General features: G+C 58.0%; 1 protein-coding gene across 5 annotated transcripts; it reads right to left on the reverse strand.

Moving 5' to 3' along the window:
- Positions 1 to 209: 209 nt before the first annotated feature.
- Positions 210 to 18,640, reverse strand: PLEKHA2 (pleckstrin homology domain containing A2). 5 transcript variants are annotated; one of them, XM_038160197.1, is made up of 15 exons: positions 18,246 to 18,640; positions 16,310 to 16,423; positions 15,160 to 16,069; positions 10,888 to 11,051; positions 10,489 to 10,545; positions 9,023 to 9,071; positions 8,802 to 8,899; positions 8,670 to 8,705; positions 6,859 to 7,005; positions 4,616 to 4,750; positions 4,460 to 4,528; positions 4,258 to 4,328; positions 3,226 to 3,289; positions 2,905 to 2,982; positions 210 to 2,817 (listed from the first exon to the last, which is right to left on the reverse strand). In XM_038160197.1, exons 4-15 carry the CDS (start codon positions 11,026 to 11,028, stop codon positions 2,488 to 2,490), a joined length of 1,275 nt encoding a protein of 424 aa, XP_038016125.1. In that variant the 5' UTR covers positions 11,029 to 11,051; positions 15,160 to 16,069; positions 16,310 to 16,423; positions 18,246 to 18,640; the 3' UTR covers positions 210 to 2,487. The 5 variants fall into 5 exon arrangements, with proteins under 5 accessions (XP_038016125.1, XP_038016129.1, XP_038016126.1 ...); XM_038160201.1 differs by lacking the exon at positions 8,670 to 8,705 and having other exon boundaries at positions 18,246 to 18,620; XM_038160198.1 differs by lacking the exons at positions 15,160 to 16,069; positions 16,310 to 16,423; positions 18,246 to 18,640 and adding an exon at positions 13,838 to 15,109.
- Between the last annotated feature and the right edge of the window lie 339 nt (positions 18,641 to 18,979).

An 18,979-nucleotide genomic window follows, 5' to 3' on the forward strand; every position in this document is an offset into this window, starting at 1 on the left:
GGAATTGTGATGTCCCTGCCCTCACCATGCCCTGTTCCCTCCCTTGTGCAGGGCAGCAGCAGCGTGAGCGTGGGGAGCAGCCAGCAGTGCTCCTGGGCTCTCCCCAGCTGCTGCACCCTGTCCCCCCACCCTGCTGGGGACAGCATTCACCCCCCACGGCAGCCCTCAGCCAAAACACACAGTGCAAGTGCACAGCTTGGGACAGGAACTGGGATTTCCTTCTTTATTTAAAAACACGGGGGAGAAAGGGCATCGCAGCATGTACAGGCGAGGGGTGGGAGGCAGGGAGCCCCCTACCCCAGGGGTCACAGAGCACTGCCTGCACCAGGCCCCCAGCCCTAAGAGCACTTGGAATCCCCAGCCAGCACTTCCAGAAGCATCTGGAACCACGTGGGAATAGCAAACCCCTCTCTCCCACCGCTCTGCCCCCACAAAGCACCCCGAATCTGCAGCACCCACGGCACACGGTCCAGGAGGGAGCAGCTCCGGGGGGATGCGTCCATCCACACCTGAGCCAGGAGTGAACGCAGAGCTGAGGGGAAACCAGAGTGCTTTAAAATAACCACAAAGCTCCATCGAGGTCTGGCTGCATCCACCCAGCCCTCTGGAACGAGAGGGAAATCCCTCCCTCCCAACACCACCTGCCTTGCGGACGGCTCTGGAGCCCAGCTGAGCTCCACACTTGTTTGAACCTCACCTTCAGCCTCTCTGCTGTCCTGGGGATGCGGGAGGGTGGGAACGAGCCCGAGGAATGTTGCAATAGTGCTGGAGCCACTGGTAGTTTCTGCTCCTGGATAATTACCTTAATTGTGCAACAAGCCTCTGCTTTACCTTCCCAGGCCTGAGGAAACTGTGCAATTATCAAGCACCAGGAATACTCAGGAGTCTGTGGTTCCAAGGCCTTGCACAAAAGAAGCATCAGCCCTCTGCATTCCCTGCTCTCCAAAACTGAGATCAGAACGCTGCAACTGTCTGATGGAAGGGCTTGCCAAACTACTAAAACATTCTTGAAACAGTGTTAGGAGCCAAACAGCAAGTCAGCCTAAAAAAATGAAAGTTTCAAACTCTAGTGCAAATAAAGCAAAAAGGAGCAGAAAAAGGAACAGCAGGATCTGGGTAGCTACAATTAAATAATATTAACACTCGCCCTGTACCGTTTGCATCGATTCCCACTCATTTTCATGGTGTCTGTGTTCTTCAGCACACAATCCCCTTTGAGACTCTTCCCCCTGAACTTGGAGGACCCCATTCCTGCCTCCCCCAGCAGCACAGATGTACCTGAACTGTGCCCATCCCGCAGCAGCCCCATGGGGACTGAGGCAGAAAGGTACAACTGGCATCACATTAAGGTCGGTCAGGCTAATCAAGGCTCAGGCACAGCTGTCAAACAGCTGGAGGCGCCAAAAGGGCTGGGACAAACCAGATGTTCTGCTCCTGGGGAACACACTGGGCTGAGCTTGCAGAGCAGAGGACGTGCCACAGCCAGGGAAGTGAAAGGGGAGCTGAGCTCTCGCTCGGCACACGGGGATTGCACACGCTTGCAGGGTGAAGGTATCAGACAATCTCTGCCGAGGGAACACCTGGATTTTCTACACGCTATTTATCACACCTACAGGAGCTCATTTGATTATGGAGATGACAATTCACATTGCTCTAGAAACTCCTGCTTTCCATCTCGGGCAGGCGGTGGGTGAGTTGGCTGGGCAGGTCTGCCCAGCTCCATCAGGGCTGGTTTTCATTGTTTTTTAGTAAAAGCCCTTCACCATCTGGCACAGCTATGTGTGCCCAGGTGTGCATAGTGCAAAACCGCCATCACACCTGAGGGTGCTCCCACCTGGGAGCCACTGTCACCCTGGCTGCCTGCTGTGGCTCATGCTCAGGAAGTACCAAAAGCCTTTGGAAGGACTGAGCACCTGCCCAGGCTGGGGTTCAACAGGAGCCACAGGTATAAAAAGACATAATTAAAAGCCAGCAGATTGCTGATAAACCCTTGTGTGGGCAGTGGGAAGATCCGGTCTCTGAGGGAATAAGTCACTCTAAGGGGAAGCTGCAGTGAGTCCCCTGTGCGGGCAGCTGCAAGCTGCTGGCTCCCAGCTCTGCCCTGGGGAATCTGAGCAGCAGAAAAGGGGAGAGAAACATTTTACAAACACAAGAAAGGCCACACTCCCCGTCATGCCTTCAAGACCTCCTGCCACTTCCTCCAGACCTGGTTTGCGGGGGAAACGATGCAATTGCAGAAGATGTCCCCTCGTCCAGGTCCCCAGCATCTCCTGCCCTGCACAGTGAGCGCCGGCAGTACCTTCCAAGACATGGAACCACTGGGGCCAGGCCTGGGCAGGAGCAGCCAGGGACCCCGCGCCCTGCAGAGCGGGTGCAGACGGATCCTGCGCCGCGGGGAAGGGCTGTGCTGGAGGGAAGGGACCGCCTGGCGTGCCCCAAACCTCCCGGGGAGGCGGCGCGTGGAGCCGGGGGTGGCTCGGTGCCCGCTCAGACGTCGGAGGTCCGGATACTTTCATCGTCCAGGTCGAAGGCGAACGGCTTCTCCTTGAGGTGCTGCGGCTCAGAGCGGTGCCGCAGGCGCGCGCCCGAGCGCTCCGTCAGCGCCGGCACGAACACCGAGTCCCTGAGCGGGGCCGGCAGCCCCCCCAGCGCCGGCCGCTGCCCCTCGGCCTGCGGCACCGGCGTCCAGGGCTGCCAGGAGCTCGTGGAGGGCGCCTTGCACGAGGCTCGCCGCTCCTCCGCCGACGGCCGCGGCTGCGAGGGGCCCGAGGAGCCCCCGGGCCTGGCCACGGAGGTGGATCTCATAAAGGACATCTCCTGCAGGGATAGGGCAGAGAATCAGCTAAATAAATATCTTGTGTCTCCATCTGACACTGAATGTGAAAAAGAAAGTCCGTGACCTACCCTGGGGCGGGTTTTCAAGGCCTGCACTGCCCCTGTGATTGCCCGGATCCAGCTGTGCATCTCCTCGGGGCTGTCTGCCTGCAAACACAGCAGCTCCAGTGAGGCTCAGCTGTCCTGGCATTGCCAAGGCACAGCTCTGCCTTCTCCTGCTGCCACAAACAGCCCCTGTTATAAACAGTCCCAAGGGAGAAGGGAATCCCCCACAGTTCTCCCTCACACTCGTGTGTTACAGCCCCATCTGCTCGTGTTCACTGGTTCACAGCCCATTTCTCAAGAGCTGAACTTTCTGCCCCAAAAGTTATCCTGGCCTCAGCTGCTCACCTGGATGTAAAAGGTCCTGGAGCTCGTTATGATTTCAAAAAGGTTGTCTCGCATCAGGAGGTCACTAAAACAGTGAGAAAGAGACAGTCACACCCCAGCAGCCATCGTGGACAGAAAAAAACCTGTGAAACCCTGTATTTATCTTTACCTCTGGAGTGTGCCAGGCAGGAACATATTGAAGGCAAACTTTGGATCTCATTGGGATTTTGAGAAGAGTCCAGATCCCCAGAGAACTTCAGCCAGAAACCCCCAGCTCTACCATCAGCCAACAAACCCCTGCCCCCCCTCACCACAATCCACTGCATTCCCAACTCATTGTAAATATCAGCTTGCTATTACTTATTAGGAATAAACAATTCAGAGATACATTAACACACAATATTTTTACTTTAGCTGAAGAGGATGGTTTTCTTTAGTTATTTTTCATTGCAAGCCTTTACGTTATTTTGATTTTATCAATGTTTGCTGCAATAACTTGTTCCCAAGACACTGCAGCCACCTGGGCTAGTTTAAGGCAAACACCTGGAGCACCACTTCCCACAAGTTCACTGTCATATTTTCTGAAATCCCCTTTGCCAGTATTTCGCTCCTGGGAAGCTGAGAAGCCTCAGAGAAAAAGGAAAACAATATTATCTGATTTGCTTCTCCTGTGTTTTGCTGCTTTGGAATGTGGTTGGAGATTGTTTATCCAACATGGGAATTGTTTTGACTTAATGACCAATCAGGGCCAGGCTGTGTCGCACTCTGGAAGGAGTCACAAGTTTTTCATTATTATCTTTTAGCCTTCTGTCTGTATCCTTTCTCTATTCTTTAGTATAGTTTAGTTTAGCATTCTTTAATATAATATAATATAATATCATAAAATAATAAATCAGCCTTCTAAGAACATGGAGTCAGATTCATCATTCCTCCTCCAGCGGGGGACCCTGAAAATACCACACACGAGCAGCTGGAGCATCCCAAGCTCCCTCTGGCTGCTCTGGCCTGAGCCAGCCTGGGGCCACAGCAGGGAAACACGGGTGGGATCATTACCCAGACTTGACCAGGCACTCGTGGGTCTTGCAAACATCTTTCAAGAGAATCGAACGCAAAGGCTCCTTGTCCTGCAGAGGCGAGAGGAGACAGTGCTGGGCTTGGCTGGCCCTGGAGCTGGCATGTGCCACCCCCCAGAGGAGGAGGAGGAGGTGCCAGAGGGTGCCAGAGCCCTGCTTGGGGTCCCGGGGGAGCTGCTGACCTGCTCACACTTGTAGTAACTGATGGAAAACTCATCCAGAACAAAGTAGCGCCGCTTCCAGCTCTTCCTCTGGAAAAGAGCAGGAGATTCAGTGCTCAGCCCTCTCTGCAGAGGTCCTGCAGCCAGAGCACCCCTGGAGCAGCCCCTGGCACTCACCACGTTGCCCTGCTTGACGCAGAAGCCGCTCTTGAGCGGGGCTGGCCCGGCGGGAGGCTTGCTGGCCGAGGGGGGGATGTAGCTCTGCGAGCGCCGCAGCAGAGGGTGAGCGCCCACCTCGCTGCCCTCCCCGTCCTGCAGCACAGAGAGCACAGCCACGTCAGCAGGGAGCCGTGTCACCGCTACGGGGCACGAAACGCAACGTGGACACGCGGCGCTCCCAAGGTAAAAAGGGCACTTTTCATTTCTGACTCCAACTCTTATAGATTTCCAAAAGTGACAGTGGGTTGGAGGGTGACAGTGCCACCTCTGCAATGACACTGGACAAACCAACAGCCCATCAAATCTCTCCTCCTCCATAGAAGAATGCAAAACAATGAGTTATTTACAGAAAGTGTGCGAGAAAGTTTGTAACGAGAATGTAAATATCAGAAGGCTTAGAAGAATTTTAAAAAATCAAGGTAACAGAGGCATCCCTGCTGGAAGGCAGGACAGCCAGCTGCAGGGAAAAGCCACCTGACACAAGCCCCGAGTGAAGTGTGTGCTCATGGCAGTGCTGAACAGGGGCAGGGAATGAGCCAGAGCCCAGAGCTGATGTTCTCTCATTGTGTGCAGCTCCCTGGGCTGCTGCCCTGGTACTATTCCCCCTTTTGCAACCATGTGTTAAAAACAAGAAATCAGAAGGGCTGCAGAGAAGCAATTTGAGGGCTGAAGATAATCCCCTGCAGCAGGGGAGTTAACAGAGCCCACCTGCCTGGCTTGTCCTGCACGAAGAGGTGACTCAGCTGCACCACTGAAGGTATGAGGAGAACAAGAACCACCAGCCAAACACAAGACATGCTTTCCAATGGGAGAAGGCAAAATACCACGGCAAGAAATTGCTCAGAAAAGCCATTGAGTCTCTGATTCTCATTTTCAAAGCCAAGTTCTCCCAAAGATACTTGGGTGTTCGGAGTTCAGGAAAGGAAGCTGTGCCTCCTCTGGCCCCAAGCTGTGCCTCCCAAGTACAGTGCTCAGTGCTGTGAGCACAAAGGGGCTGTGGTCACGACCCAGCACCCAGCCCTGGCTCCCCTGAGCACATCCCAGTGCACCCCAAGGGCCAACCCCTTCCCCCCAGCCGCGCAGAGGATGGTTGAGATGAAACATCTTCTGCACTCAGCTTGTTCCCCATGCCTCGGAGCCCTTCCTCCCTGCGCTGAGGGTTGAGCATTGCCATGGCAGCGGGGTGGCCCTGGCCACTGCCAGCCTTATATGGCCCTGCAGCAGGGGACTGCGGTTTGGGTGAACCTGCCCACCCAGCACCTTCCACAGCTGCTTCCGTGCCCCCAGGACACACAAGCAGCTTTTTGCCTGGCCTCAAAATGCTGCCCAGCCCCTGGGGAGAGCAGCTGCAGCACCACGATGGGGATGCCACCCACACCCCGGGCTGGGGCTGTGCCAGCCCTGCCGGGCAGCGCACAGGGGAGGCCACTCCTGCAGCCGGGAGTGTCACACGCACCGGGGCTGGGTGATGCTCCCGGGGTGCAGCCAGAGCGTGGGACTCCCCGCTGCAGACCTGGAGCAGCACCGGCTGGGGCACAGCCAGGAAACCACGGACACGCCCAGGAAGCTGCAGCAGGGGAATGGCCATTTCACACGGGGGAAGCAGCAAGAGCACGGAAATCTTCTGGCAGCTGATGCACCACCTCCAAAAAACCCCTCTGCACGCCACAGCCCTCCGTACACCTCTGCATCCTGCCGAGCCCTGTGGCCAGGGAAGTGTTAAAAGCATCTGCCAGCAGAAACTGCTGCAATGATCTAATTCTCTACTCTATTTTTAGTGCTGCCACTGATAAGAGCTGAAGTGAGACCCAGAGCTGGACAAGTGCCCAAACACGGGAGGCGCTGATGGCCACGTGCACACCCAGCTGCGTGCCAGGGAAGGGGGTGCAGAGCCACAGCAAGCGGTGCCACCAGCCCTGGGACAGTCCCTGTGGCTGCTGTGGTGGGGGCACAGACACAGGGCTCCTCTGCCCTGGGTACCTAAAGAGGATTTGCACCCAAGACACGTGGGTGGATGGTGATGGCCAGGAAGCCGAGCAGATTCATGACCTCCTCCTCCTCACAACACCCCCTCATCTCATCACAGTTCAGAGTGAGAAAAAGCAGAGGTGATCAGAGTGCTCAGAGCAGCCATTCATACCTGCAGGGGAAAGGGTTTGAAGGCACACTGTTTCCAGGAATGAAAGTGCAAACCAGCTCACCTGGTTGATGGAGATGGGCGTGTGGACAACTACCCCCCCAACAATCTCGGTTTTGTAGGCCACCTGGGGCTTCCTCTCCTGGGCCTGGGGCACCACCGGAGGCTTCGTGATCTCTGTGGCCGGCGGGACGCTGCCTCCCTTTGGCACCTGTAGGAGAAAGGAAGGGATGAGGGGCACAGGGTGACCGTGCTGGGCATCCCCACGCCTGCACTGGGCAGCCCATCTCTGTCTAACGCAGCCACATCCCTTTAGAAAACAACTCCTGACCAAGCACCCCAGTTAGGGAGGGTGTGGAACCCCCTGGGCAGCAGGAGACACCCAGAGGAGAGATGAGAGGAGCTCAGTGATTAAGCATCCTCCCTTCACAGGCGCCTGTGATTCGCCTCTGCAGCTCAGTGAGTTTGTGGGACACTTGCTCCTTTAATTGTCCCCGCTCCACTTACAGCCAGGCTTAATGAGGAGCTGGGTCTGGCTAACGAGGCTGAGCTGCAGGGACAGCCAGGCACTGCTGTGACCCCAGCGCCGGCTGTGCCCCCCGTGAGCGGCCCCACACCCCTGGGCAGAGGCTGGCCTGCAGCAACACGGCTCCCTGCACTCCCAGCACTGCCATCCCCCCTCTCCCTTCCCAGCTCCTTCCCTCTGCACAGAAAGGGCACTTTCCAAGTTTCCCTTCCCAGCCCTGCACTTCAGCTGCCCTAATGCCACCCCCCAGTGCCTTCCCCCGGAGCAGGGCAGAGTGGCAGCATCTCCACATCCCGGGAGCCCTGGCTTTCCCAGCCGGCCCAGGACAGCTCCTCCCTGAAGGGCTGGACGAGCCGGTTGGCCAGCTGGGACGCAGCCAGAGTCGGGAAGGGCTGGCCGAAATCAGGCCATGGAAACCACCACAGCTCCTTGCAGAAGCAGAAGATGCATCTCGTTCTCCTGTCAGCCCAGCTCCCAGCTCTGCCAGAATCCCCCTGCCCCAGGGGCAGCCACCCTGGAGGACACTGCTGACAGTACACCCAGACACAGAGCCCAGGCAGGCTCTGGCCAGCTCTGGAGATGGTCTGTGGCCAAGATGAGCTGGACCCAGAAGGAGAAGGCATGAGCCAGAGCAGTGTGGCAGCTGCAGGTGCAAAGGTTGTCACACTTAATGCATTTGCAGAGAAAGAAAGAAAATACAAGCTGAGTCTGATCTTGCAGATGAGTTTCCCACAGAGACTACACCATGGCACTCCAGGGGTTTTAAAGAAAAATCTCATGGATAGGCCCCAATCAAACTGTTTACATGGCTTTTCCTTACATTTAGTTCACATACCATAAACAACACGCATCAGTACGTGACCTAATAAAACTGCTCACATTATGCATTGGCCCTGCTGCTCACTGCGGGTCAGCAGAAGCCCCCAGCCCTTCCCCAGGGACCCCCATGCAGGCAGAAGCTGTCCTGGAGCTCCCAGCCCAGGCCCTGGTGCTGCCAGGAGGGAGCAGGGCGCATCCCGCGCCGCCGGGAGCGCGGCACCGGGTCAGTGCCCATCAGCTCACGGCCCCGTGAGCACAGCAGCACGGCACAGGAGATGGCAGATGAACCCTCTGGATGCAGGCACAGCCCGCCTGGCTGTGCCCCACAGCGCAGGGCATTCACTGCCTCGTCACAAGAGCCGGCATTGCGGGAAGAATAAAAACTGAATAAATGAGTTACTGAAGCACAATAAAGCCAGCCTTTGACAGGCACAGGGAGGAGCTGGCTGGGCCAGATCCCAGGCAGCAGGAGCAACGGGAGGAGGAGGAGGGCCTGGAGCAGGAGGGGATGTAGATGGCTCCCACAGGACCTTCCTGGAGCACAGCCGCTGTCCCCCACAGCTGGGCTGGGAGGGTGAAGGAAGAGACACAAGTAAACCTCAACCATAAGGATCCCTGGGGATGGTGGAGGGAACAACTGAGAAGAGCATTAAGTAACCTACCGTGATCTTACTGGCCCTGTTCAGTGCCTCCACCCAGTCCTGCAGGTCCTTTTGGTCACTGGCTTGCAAGAAATAGCGCTGGGAGAGCGCATTGATGACTGCCAGAGGAGGAAGGACAGGGAGAGTTGGCAGCAGCCAGGAGGATTCCTGGGGCAGGCGGCCACACTGCAGCTTCCTGCGGGAGGGTGTCCCCCCACTGAGCCCCCCAAGATCCCACTCACCAAAGCAGAACGGAGTTTTAGGCTTCTGTTTTGGGGTGGCAATGCTAACCTGTGAGAGAGCAAATCAGGGGAGAAAAATGAGAGATAACAGCACGTGCCAATAGTGGGCAGAAGAGCTGGAAGCTTCCACCCACCCACCCTGCTCCCTGCCTGGGCTCTGCCACCCCGGCCAGGACCCCTGAGCAGGACCCCACACGTATGAGGGCAGCTGGAGCTGCAGCACAGCTGTGCCAGCTGAAGGGAACTGGCCCGTGTCACAGCACATGCAGCACAGGGTGCTGGGTCCCAGGGGAAGGTCAGCACAGAGCCACGATTTTCATCCCCTCAGGCACTGGCTGAGCTGCACAGCAGAGGACAGAAAGCTTTCAAAGGACCTGAAAACATCCATTCTCCTGGATTAACACAGTCACTCTCATCGGCAGTTAAGAGAATTGAGGGAAAACAGTGGTGGTTTTTCCCTGAAGAGTAGGAATCATTTATATAAGAATAATATTCCTTGAGGCTCCACAAACAACATTCGTGGAGTATTTATTCTGACAGTCCTCCTCCTTCAAAGCCAGTCCATAATGCTTTAAATATGTTTTCTCAAGCAAACCTCCATTTTTCTGGTATATTTACTGTTGGTAGTCCCAGCCACTGACAGAACCCAACCCCGCAGTTTGCGACCAAATGCTGTCCTGCAGCAATTTTCATTTAAACTAAAACCTATGTAATTTGTGAGGCTCTTTCCAAAATGGGGAAGGCTCAGCCTCCCAGCATTGCTTCATCTGCGCTTAATTTATAAATCATGATTCAGCAGGAACAGGAAGATCTGTCCAAGGCTATATCCAGCTCCAGGATAAAGCTGAGCTGCGCCTGGCGTGGCAGCCACCAGCCCCCCACTCCCCCCCAGCAGCTGAGGGGCCACTCGCAGGAGGAGGATGGTGGCAGCTCCACTCCCCACACACAGCCACAGCTCTGCAGTCTCAGGCACCGGCCCTGTTGCTCATTGCACTGTTCCTGCCTTCCTGAGGAGACTGGAAAACACCCTCGAGACACCCAAGTGACTTTCCAGGTCTCATCCTTCAGGGCACTGCCCTCTGAGCACAGGAGAAAGCTCCTGCAGCACTGCTCAGCCAACTGCCAGCTCACACCAACACCACGCTCCTGTCCCCACTCAGTCCTGGCCACCCTGTGTCCTTCCTCACAGCAGAGCAGTTCCTCTTCCTCGTGCAGCCTGTCCCGTGCCACTCCAGGGTGACGATGAGCACGGTCCCAGCACCAGGATCTTTGTACTGTGGGGTCCCTCCCTGCTTCCCACAGCCCTGCTCAGGCTCCATCCCAGGGAGATGGTCACGAGCCCAGGCAGGACCACGAGCTGGCCTTGGGTGCTCCCAGGGCAAGCCATCACCTCTCCTGGGAATGCCACAGGAGATAAGGGGAAAACAGGGAGCACTCACCTTCCCTCTGCCCCACCCCAACATTACCTTGGAGATATAGGTCAGCTGCAGAGATCCGACAGCACCTGCTCCGATGGCCAGGTTCTGCAACACACGGGAGGAGCAGTGGGAGGTAAATGACAGGGAGAAGGTGGCAGGGGCAATTCAGCCTGTCGCTTGTGCCCTTGGGGTCAGGCAGCAGCTGCCATCCTCAGCCACTTCCCCGTCCTGCACCTGGTTCAGCCCAGACCCCTCAGCAGTGGGACCAGCCCTGCTGTGCTCCTTAGGACGGTGGTGGGAACCACAGAGGTCACAGAAGGGCTGGAGCCTGGTCACACTCAGCCACGAGACACTCTGACACAGCCTGGGGAGACCCAGAGGAGGTGCCTGCTCCAGGGAGGTGGGATGTGCCCACAGACTCCCTGCCAGCTTTACAGACGTGCCCACCTGAGGGTTGTCCATGTACCACAGGAGGTGGTTGGCCTGGGTGTCCAGGATGAAATACCTCCGCAGGAACTTGCCACAGGTCTCATTTTCTTCGATGTCCAGGAAGCCGCAGATACGGTTCTGCCGGTCCAGGTACGGCATGCCGGGCTCCTTCTGGCATCACCCTGTGATGGAATGGGGGCAGGCAGGGGAGGGTGGGTGCTCTGCTCCCCAGGGAGCTGCCCCTGCATCCGTGGCACCCGACCTGTCCCAGCCAGGTGTTCCAGGATGCCAGCACAGTCACTGAGCCACAGCCCAGCTCTCTAGAGGGAGACGGGAGGGACAACAACCAAGCCACCACTCCCAGCCCCCAGAGCCACCAAACCCCACGAGCAAGGACAGAGCAGCCACAAAGGATCTGACAGATCCATGAGAACTGTGGCGAAAAATAATCCCAAAGCAGCGTGCTGGAGAGAGCATGAGCACACTCCCAGGAAACGGGGAACAATCTGCAGCTCCAGCAGAAAATCTGTGCAGCCAGGATGTCGAGTCAGCAGGGAAAACAATGACCCATCCCAGCGGGGCCACGCGGTGTCCCCAGGACTGCCACAGGCATGGACCCTTCCCAGCACTGCCCCCCAGCCAGGAGGAATCCTTCAAGGCTCCTGGGCTGCAGTGGGAACACCATCATCACCTCCAGCCCTGTGTGGGGAGCAGAACCAGCACCGAGGGGAGGCAGGACATGTCCCAGTGCCCGGGCAGAGCCCTGTCCCCATGGCACAGGGTGGAGGGCAGGGATGAGAGCAGCCGTTACCCAAAGGATGTGAGTGAACCCAGTGTGGTTTGTCTGGCAGGAGAGCGGTGATCGCGCAGGTGCCAGAAGCAGAGCTACACAAATAAAAGAACTCATGCAGAAAAGGAGGAAATACTATTTTTGAGCTGCAGTGGAGTGGGGCCCGGGGAGGTGAGGGTTGTGCAAGAGCTGGGGTGCAGCTGCAAAGGTAGAGGAGGCAGAAAACAAGTCAGCCTGCTGTCAGGATCTCAGTCTACCACCAACATTTCAGAGATGGGTATCTTGGCTCACAGGGACCATGCTGCTGCAGGGGGAGAGATCGTTTTAGACCAATGACTGTGCCCTGGGACAAGGGTTTCTGTGGGTACTTCAAGTCTCACTGCTTTTTTGTGGGGTTATTTTTGTGGTGAGGAAGCACATGGAAAGCCAATCCCTAGGTACCTTCAACCATACCAACAGATTAAACCTCATAAACCCTTCCTTCTGCTGACAACAAAGGTCTAGAGATTTCTGCTTAGGGGACGGGTGAGGAAGGAGCAGAATGTGCAACAGGCAGCTCAGAGATGAGCCCCCAGCCCCATGGGACACCTCTTGGAGTCTCCATGTCCCCCCACCACCATCCTTCATCACAATGGGTTCATCTGGGAGAGCACAAACCAGCTCAGCCCTTCTGTCCACACTGACCTCAGGCTGCACTTGGAGATGCCCAAACCTGTGGGCAGAGGAGATTGGGGTTGTCCCACGCTCTGCACCAGGTCAGCCAGGTTCCTGTCTCCTCACATCCCACTGCCCACAGAACACAAATGGTCTCTCTGGAGCCACCAAGAACTGCACTTTTCCATAAGAAAATGATAAAAGTGGCATCTCCAGCTGTGCTGATGTGGGGCAGCCTGCTCAGGAAATCCAGGAGGGCCAGAAAATGCTCAATTTCCTACTGAAGCATATCAGAGACTTCCAGGACTCTTTCCTACCTCTGAAGCAACTGACTTGCCAGCTTCTTCAATCACAATATCCCACCAAAAAAATACACCTCTTTCCTGACTCAGTGAATGACATGGCAAGCAATTGGGCTACAGAAGAAGATTTACAGCCAACCCCCCCTACCTTGCATGCCTGAGCCAAAGGGAAGTGCTCCCCAGGGGGAGGCAGGAGGTGCAGGGCACTGTCCTGCAGCCACGGGTGGCTCAGAGGCCTCGTGTGCAGCCACACAGTCAGACTTTCCAGGAAGCACCTCGGGATGCCCCTGCACCATCCCGGCCGCCTGTGCCCTGCTCTGTCCCACAGCAGCAACCCAGGAGCGCTGCAGCAGAAAAACGCGAGGCGATGGGAGACCCGGCATTCAGAGCATCACAGCTGTGCTGCCGGGAGCATCTCCTCGGCATCTCCCATCGCACCTATGGGCAGCCACAGCTCTGCTCTTCCTCCTCCTCCTCCTCCTCTCTCACACCTGTCCTCCCGAGCTGTGCTGGTGCCTCCTGGGGTGCAGGGTGAGCCTCCCTCCGTTCCAGGAGCACCGGGACCTGCGCTGCCCGGTGCCCCGCAGCGGCTGCGGCACCGCTTCCTCTCACCTGCGGTTGCGGAGGAGCTCCGGGAGCCCACGCTGCAACGTCTGTCCCGACCCACGAGACAGACAGCGCCCAGCAACTCGCTCCTACTAATTGCACATCTTTGCCTTAATGAAACTACCAGCCTGTCGGGAGGAGGCTGCATACAGCTCTTCGTCTGCCACAAAGAGTCGGAGAATACACAGAGCAGCTACAAACCCCGCCGCACGCTTGCCTCCAACCCCGCAGACTTTCGGGGGGACGCTGCCCGCAGCATTTCCGGAGCTCCCACGGGGACCCCTCCGCTCCCGGCAGAGCCCCCCTCGCTGCCCCCCGCTCCCCTGCCCCCGCCGAGCCGTCGAGCAGAAGCCGCTCGCACCGGGAGGGCTCCGCTCCGGCCCCGGCACGGATGATGCAGCTGCAGGAACCGGAGTCTCCGCCAGGGACAGAGGGACCGGCCCTGCGGCCGCCTCCCCCCCGGCCCCCGGACGCCTCCAGCCGCTCCGGCGCCGCAGCCCGGGAGGAGGCGCGGGGGCTCGGGAGCGGGCGGAGGACGGGCACGGGACAGCGAGGGCTGCCAGCCGCTGCCTGCGGGCGGCTCTGCGGCCACGCGTGTCCCCGCGGTGGCACTTACCCCGCGGCGTCCCTGGGCTGCGCGCCCCGGGCGGGCGGGGGGCGGCGGGGCCGGCCGGGGCTGCGCACGCCGGGCAGCGCTGCGAGGAGGACGGACGGACGGACGGACGGACGGGCGGGCGGCGGAGGGGGTGTGCCCCTGGCTCCGCCGTCGCTTCTTTCCGGGTTAATTACGTCTGTCATTAGCAAACCCGGCCCCGGATGTGAGTGCGGGGCGCGGGGCGGCTCCGCGGGGCGGGGGGTCGGTGTCCGTCTCTCCGTCCCATCGCCGTCTGTCCGCGTCCCTCCCGCGCACCTGCCGCCGCCCCGGGGGCTAAGCCGGCGGGAGGGGTAGGGGCAGCCCGGTGCGCTCCCAGTGCCAGCCTGTTGCGGGTTTTCTGCGTCCCCCCGGGCTCGGGACCTTCCCGGTGAATCCCCCCAGACCCGGCACAAAACCGCTCGGGCGGTGCTCGGGGCTGGCGCTGATAGAGATGAGCCGCCCAGTTCGCGATTCCTGCAAGAGCATCTCTTGGGGAAACTGCTGCTGGAGTGAGCTCAGGGTGGATTTGGGAGCAGGAAACACCCGCTGCCTCACCCGGGCCGCCCCGGGGAAGCCCCACTTTCTCTCCGAAACTCCGTCTGGCCCCGGTGCACTTTCCCCCGGCGCGGGTGAAACCGATCCTGGTGCCGCCCGCGCAGGGATGTCGCTCAGGGGCACCCGCAGCCCCTGTCCGTGCCACGCCAGCCCGCTCCTTCCCGCTGCTGCCTGCTCCCCGGCATCCCGGGGCTCTCGAGCCTGCCCCGCCACCGCTGCCTCCCCCTCTCCCCTTCCCTCCCTTTGCAAAGACTAAACTGTTCCACGGAGGCTTTTCATGCCGAGGCTCCTCTTGCAGCCCTTGTGACCCGCCGGAGCCGGGGGCAGCGCTGGGTTCCCGGCACGGTCACACGGCAGCGACTCCCAGCGCCGCTCTCCCTTCACTCCCAGAGCCTGGCCGCTCTCCCGGACTTTCCGATGGCGTTTTTCTGTGTCACCTGTGTGGGGGTGCAAGCAGCCCCTGGCACTCACTGAGATAGCCCATCAGCAGATGAAGGGGCGTGAGGGAAGCCCGGGGTAGGGTACATCTCTGCCGCAGGACCTTTGGAGATTCCACCAGCAGCCAGAGCCCTGCGCAGAGCACCCTTCGTGTGCCCCGGGGAAGGAGCAGGATCCACAGCAGACAGGGAATAATCTGCTTTCCAGATGCTCCCCTCCAGCGGCAGCGACCCTCCAGGCATATGCTGACCTTCACAAGGCTATGCCCATGTTCTGCAGGACTTCTGACCCCCTCACCCTCCAGCACTCACCGAGGTCTCTGCTCCAGCAGCATCCTCCAGCTGTGAGTTCCACGGCTGGATCCGCACGTGCTGAATTACTTCTTTCCTTCCATTCAAACTTGCTCTTTTCAGTTTCAGTACCTGTTCCCCTTTTTCCTCGTGTGCTGACTGGAGCAGACTCCAGCAGACAGCTGCTGTTTGCTGCTTGCCCTGCACTAGTGCTCTTGCAGTCAAATTCTCATGGTCCCAGCCATCCTTCACTCCCTTCATCATTCCCCTTTCTGTTCTCCTCACTCTGTTCACTCACTTTTACCATTCTCCCTCACGAAAGCAAGCCTCACCGACCACTCCTGGGGGTCTTTCTAGCAGAGCTTTGAGCTGTGGGACCTCAGAGCAGCCCCCATCTCCCCCATGTCTTAGCAACCACCAAAACCTCTCTCCACAGCCGAGCCTCAGGGTGCAGAAAGCAGCCCCAAAGCGTCTCTGTCGGACCAGCGGGGAGAGAATCTGCTCTGGGATCCCGAGCTCTGCCTAGCAAAGCCCTCGGGGGTGGCACCAGAAGCCGAACCGCTTCGATTCTGTGCGTTCTCTCGCTGTTTCGGTTTCCCTGTCAAGGAGAGGCTGCGGACGCGGGTCTGAGCGGCAGCGTTTATTGGACTGGCGGCGGTGGGACCCCTCGCACGGAGCATCCGCGTCCCTAGGCTAGAGCAGCGAGCAGCCGGGCCGGCGGCTCAGAGCCAGCCCAGCAGCAGCGTCCCGGCCAGCGCCGTGGCCAGCAGGCCGGCCGGGGGCGGCGGGGTGGCCCCCGCGGCGCTCCGGGAGCCCCTCGCGGGCCCGTTGCAGTCGTCGCTGAAGCAGCAGCGCACGGTGGCCCCGCCGGAGCCGCCGCGGCGCGCCTGGTCACAGAAGGACTTGTAGGAGCAGGATTTAATGACGCTGTCTGCAAGGAAAGGCGGGGAGACAGGGGGTCAGGCACGGGAGCCGCGGCTTTCACTGGCGCAGGAGAAAGAACAGCTCAGTGCGCACGGGGGTGGAATTAAAGCATCTCCCACCAGTAGAAGCCATCTCCTGCTCCGCCTTAGGTCCCCTGTTTCTTCTCACCCTCTGGTTCCCTCCAAGACCCTCTGGTCCTCCCCCCGTTCCCCCTGAAGCCCCCAGGCTCCCCAGCCAAGGCACTTACTGGGTGCAGTGATGGTGGAGCAGGCATCGGCGTACTGGGGGCAGCTGTGCGATCCCTGCTGGTTGCAATCGTTCTCGTTGGACGCAACACATTTGTGGCATTTCAGAGCTTTGCCTGGGTGAAGATGAGGAGAAGGAGTGAGAGTGACAGCAAGGCACTGTCCCAGAGCCTCCAGTGCCTCGACGGTCTGCGGGTCTCCACAGACACTGGTGACCCCCAGCCCAGGGACAGGGGGGGTCACAGGTGAGGGTTGGCACCAGACAGAGTCAAGCCATGAGCCACGGCATGCAGCAGGATGCAGGATGGGGCCTCACCTGTCCACAAAATGAACGCAAAACTCTTCCATGTGTGACTCAAAATGATGAGAGCTAAACCTGGCAGGTGAGCTCTGCCGAGTCCTTGCCCTGCAGAGACTCCCTGAGTCCTGGAATTCCTTTTACAGTAAAAATAAGTAGACATAATATTTAAAAACCATCCTAGATCTTTGTCTTCTTGTGCCAGATTTCATTTTAATAAGTATTTTGGGGAGGAGAAGGAAGAATCCCTCCAACCTGTGGGAGCAGCTCCCACATTCTACCCTGTGCTCAGGAAGCTCAGCCCGAGGGACTGCCTGGGGACAAGTAGGGTGACAGGCAGTAAAGTGACAGGCAGATGCAGGAGAGAGCCATCTCCGGATCGTCCACAGGCAGGTCAGATAGCAGCCAGAGCCGATAGTGGTGCAAGAGCTGTGTGACCCCTCAAAGCATACACACACGCCAGAAAAACCCAGACCTGAAGATCCTGCTCCTGCCTGAAATGACGAATCCTGGATTTTGATGGGGCTGGAGGTGAAACTCGGCTCTGCCTTGCTGACGGAGCAGAGCCCTCTCGTGGCAGCGGAGCTTCCACCTCCATCTCAGGGAGACAAAACCCGTGAAAGGGCAAAATTGGGAATTCACGGGCTCAGAGGCCAGTTAGCGCCTTCCAGTAGCCCGCAATGACCCTGCTTCCGCTGCTGGGCTGTGTTGTGTCTCCTTTGCTGCTCCTCACAGCACAGCACAGCCTTTCATCTGCCCTGAGCTGGAAGTTCAGCCGTGTTCTGTCACACTCATATTTTCTGAAAAATCCCCTTTGCCAGGATTTCGCTCCTGGGAAGCTGAGAAGCCTCAGAGAAAAAAAGAAAACAATGTTATCTGATTTGCTTCTCCTGTGTTTTGCTGCTGTGGAATGTGTTTGGAGATTGTTTATCCAACACGTGTTTGTTTTATTGGTTTCATGTGAATTATTTTGACTTATTGGCCAATCAGGGTCAATCTGTGTGGAAAGAGTCACAAATTTGCATTATTATCTTTCAGCCTTCTGTCTGTATCCTTTCTGTATTCTTTAGTATAGTTTAGTGTAGCATTCTTTAATATAATATAGATCATAAAATAATAAATCAGCCTTCTGAGAACACGGAGTCAGATTCATCATTCCTTCCTCGCCTTCATCAGGGGCATCCTGAATACAATAGCATTCATCTTGCCTTGGTCCAAAGACCCCGAAACAGTCCAGAGCTGCTCCAGCTCCGTGGCATTCCTCTGAGCAGCGCAACCACCCCCCCTTTTACAACAGCTTTTTCTGATTCTGCCTCGGAGGAACCAAGTGTTAGCAGGCAAACACAGCTCTGGCCCAGGGAAGCTGTAGGGTTTTGGCTCAGGAGTCTCCATCAGAGCTGGAGCCTGCCTGGGCTCTGTGCCAGTGGCAGAGAGGCAAGGGACAGGGGGCTTCTCTTGGTGCCACTCAGAAAAAGCCACCCTCCCCCCCAAAACATCATTTTCCTGCAGGGATGGGAGCAGCGCGGGGCAGGGGCACAGGCCAGCCCGAGGCAGGGGACAGGGACAGGGCAGCAGCAAGCGCAGGAGCAGCTACAGTGATTTACCTCACCTTGTGCTGCCCAGAGCCAAGGGACACTTACTTTGTCCAGCCAGGGACGTGACGAGGGCCAGGGCCAGCAGGGTCTTCAGGGCAGGCATCCTCAGCAGTGTGAAGTGTGGGGTGTGTAGCTGCTGTTTTGTCTTAAGGTCTTACAGCTAATCTGCTTGGGTGAGTGCATCGGGGGCTGGGCTAATGCCATCTTAGCTGGGGGGACAGGACACAGCTCCCCAAGGACATGGGTGGGCAATGGCACCACGCTGGTGCTGCTGGATGGGCTGGGCTCTGCTCCACATCCTGCTTTGGAAAACATCTCTGGACACAGAACTTTGTGGTGGCTTTCAAAGGTCTTGATCAAGCCCACCTGCTGCATGCAGAGAACAGCTCCTTTCTTGTCACGAGTAGCAGCCAAGTTGGGGAAAACCCCTCCAGGTTTTCCAACCCACCAAAGGAGAAGTGCAAGAGAACAACTGAAAACCCCTCCAGGGCTGGGAGCCCGGTGGAACCATTCCTGCATCCCCCCAGCCTCCAGCAGGATTTAGCCAAGGCCACAGAGGGTTGTCAGGGTCAGGGCAGGGATTAGGCCAAGGATTCTCCTGCCTGGCATCCCGCTGCTGCCTCAGCTCTTCCTGCTGCCTGAGCTCACTGCCATGGCTCAGCACCATCCCAGCGTGCTGGGAGTCACAGGGCTAGAAAAGTCACCCCAGGTCCGAATTTCAGAGCTCAGAAATGCAGATTTCAGGAACAGGTGATAACTGTACTTATTTGAAACCAAAT

This window comes from Motacilla alba, chromosome 22 (genome assembly GCF_015832195.1).
Source record: "Motacilla alba alba isolate MOTALB_02 chromosome 22, Motacilla_alba_V1.0_pri, whole genome shotgun sequence".
Classification (NCBI taxonomy): Eukaryota; Metazoa; Chordata; class Aves; order Passeriformes; family Motacillidae; genus Motacilla; species Motacilla alba.

Bases quoted from the DNA above. Each gene is read 5' to 3' on its own strand.
- PLEKHA2 (XM_038160197.1), bottom strand. From the start codon at position 11,028: ATGCCGTACCTGGACCGGCAGAACCGTATCTGCGGCTTCCTGGACATC. The intron at 4,329-4,459 runs GTCAGCAGCTCC...TCGCCTCTGCAG, and splicing joins GTTACTACAAGTGTGAGCAG to GACAAGGAGCCTTTGCGTTC. The intron at 3,290-4,257 runs GTAATGATCCCA...TCACTGTTTTAG, and splicing joins GAGTGCCTGGTCAAGTCTGG to TGACCTCCTGATGCGAGACA.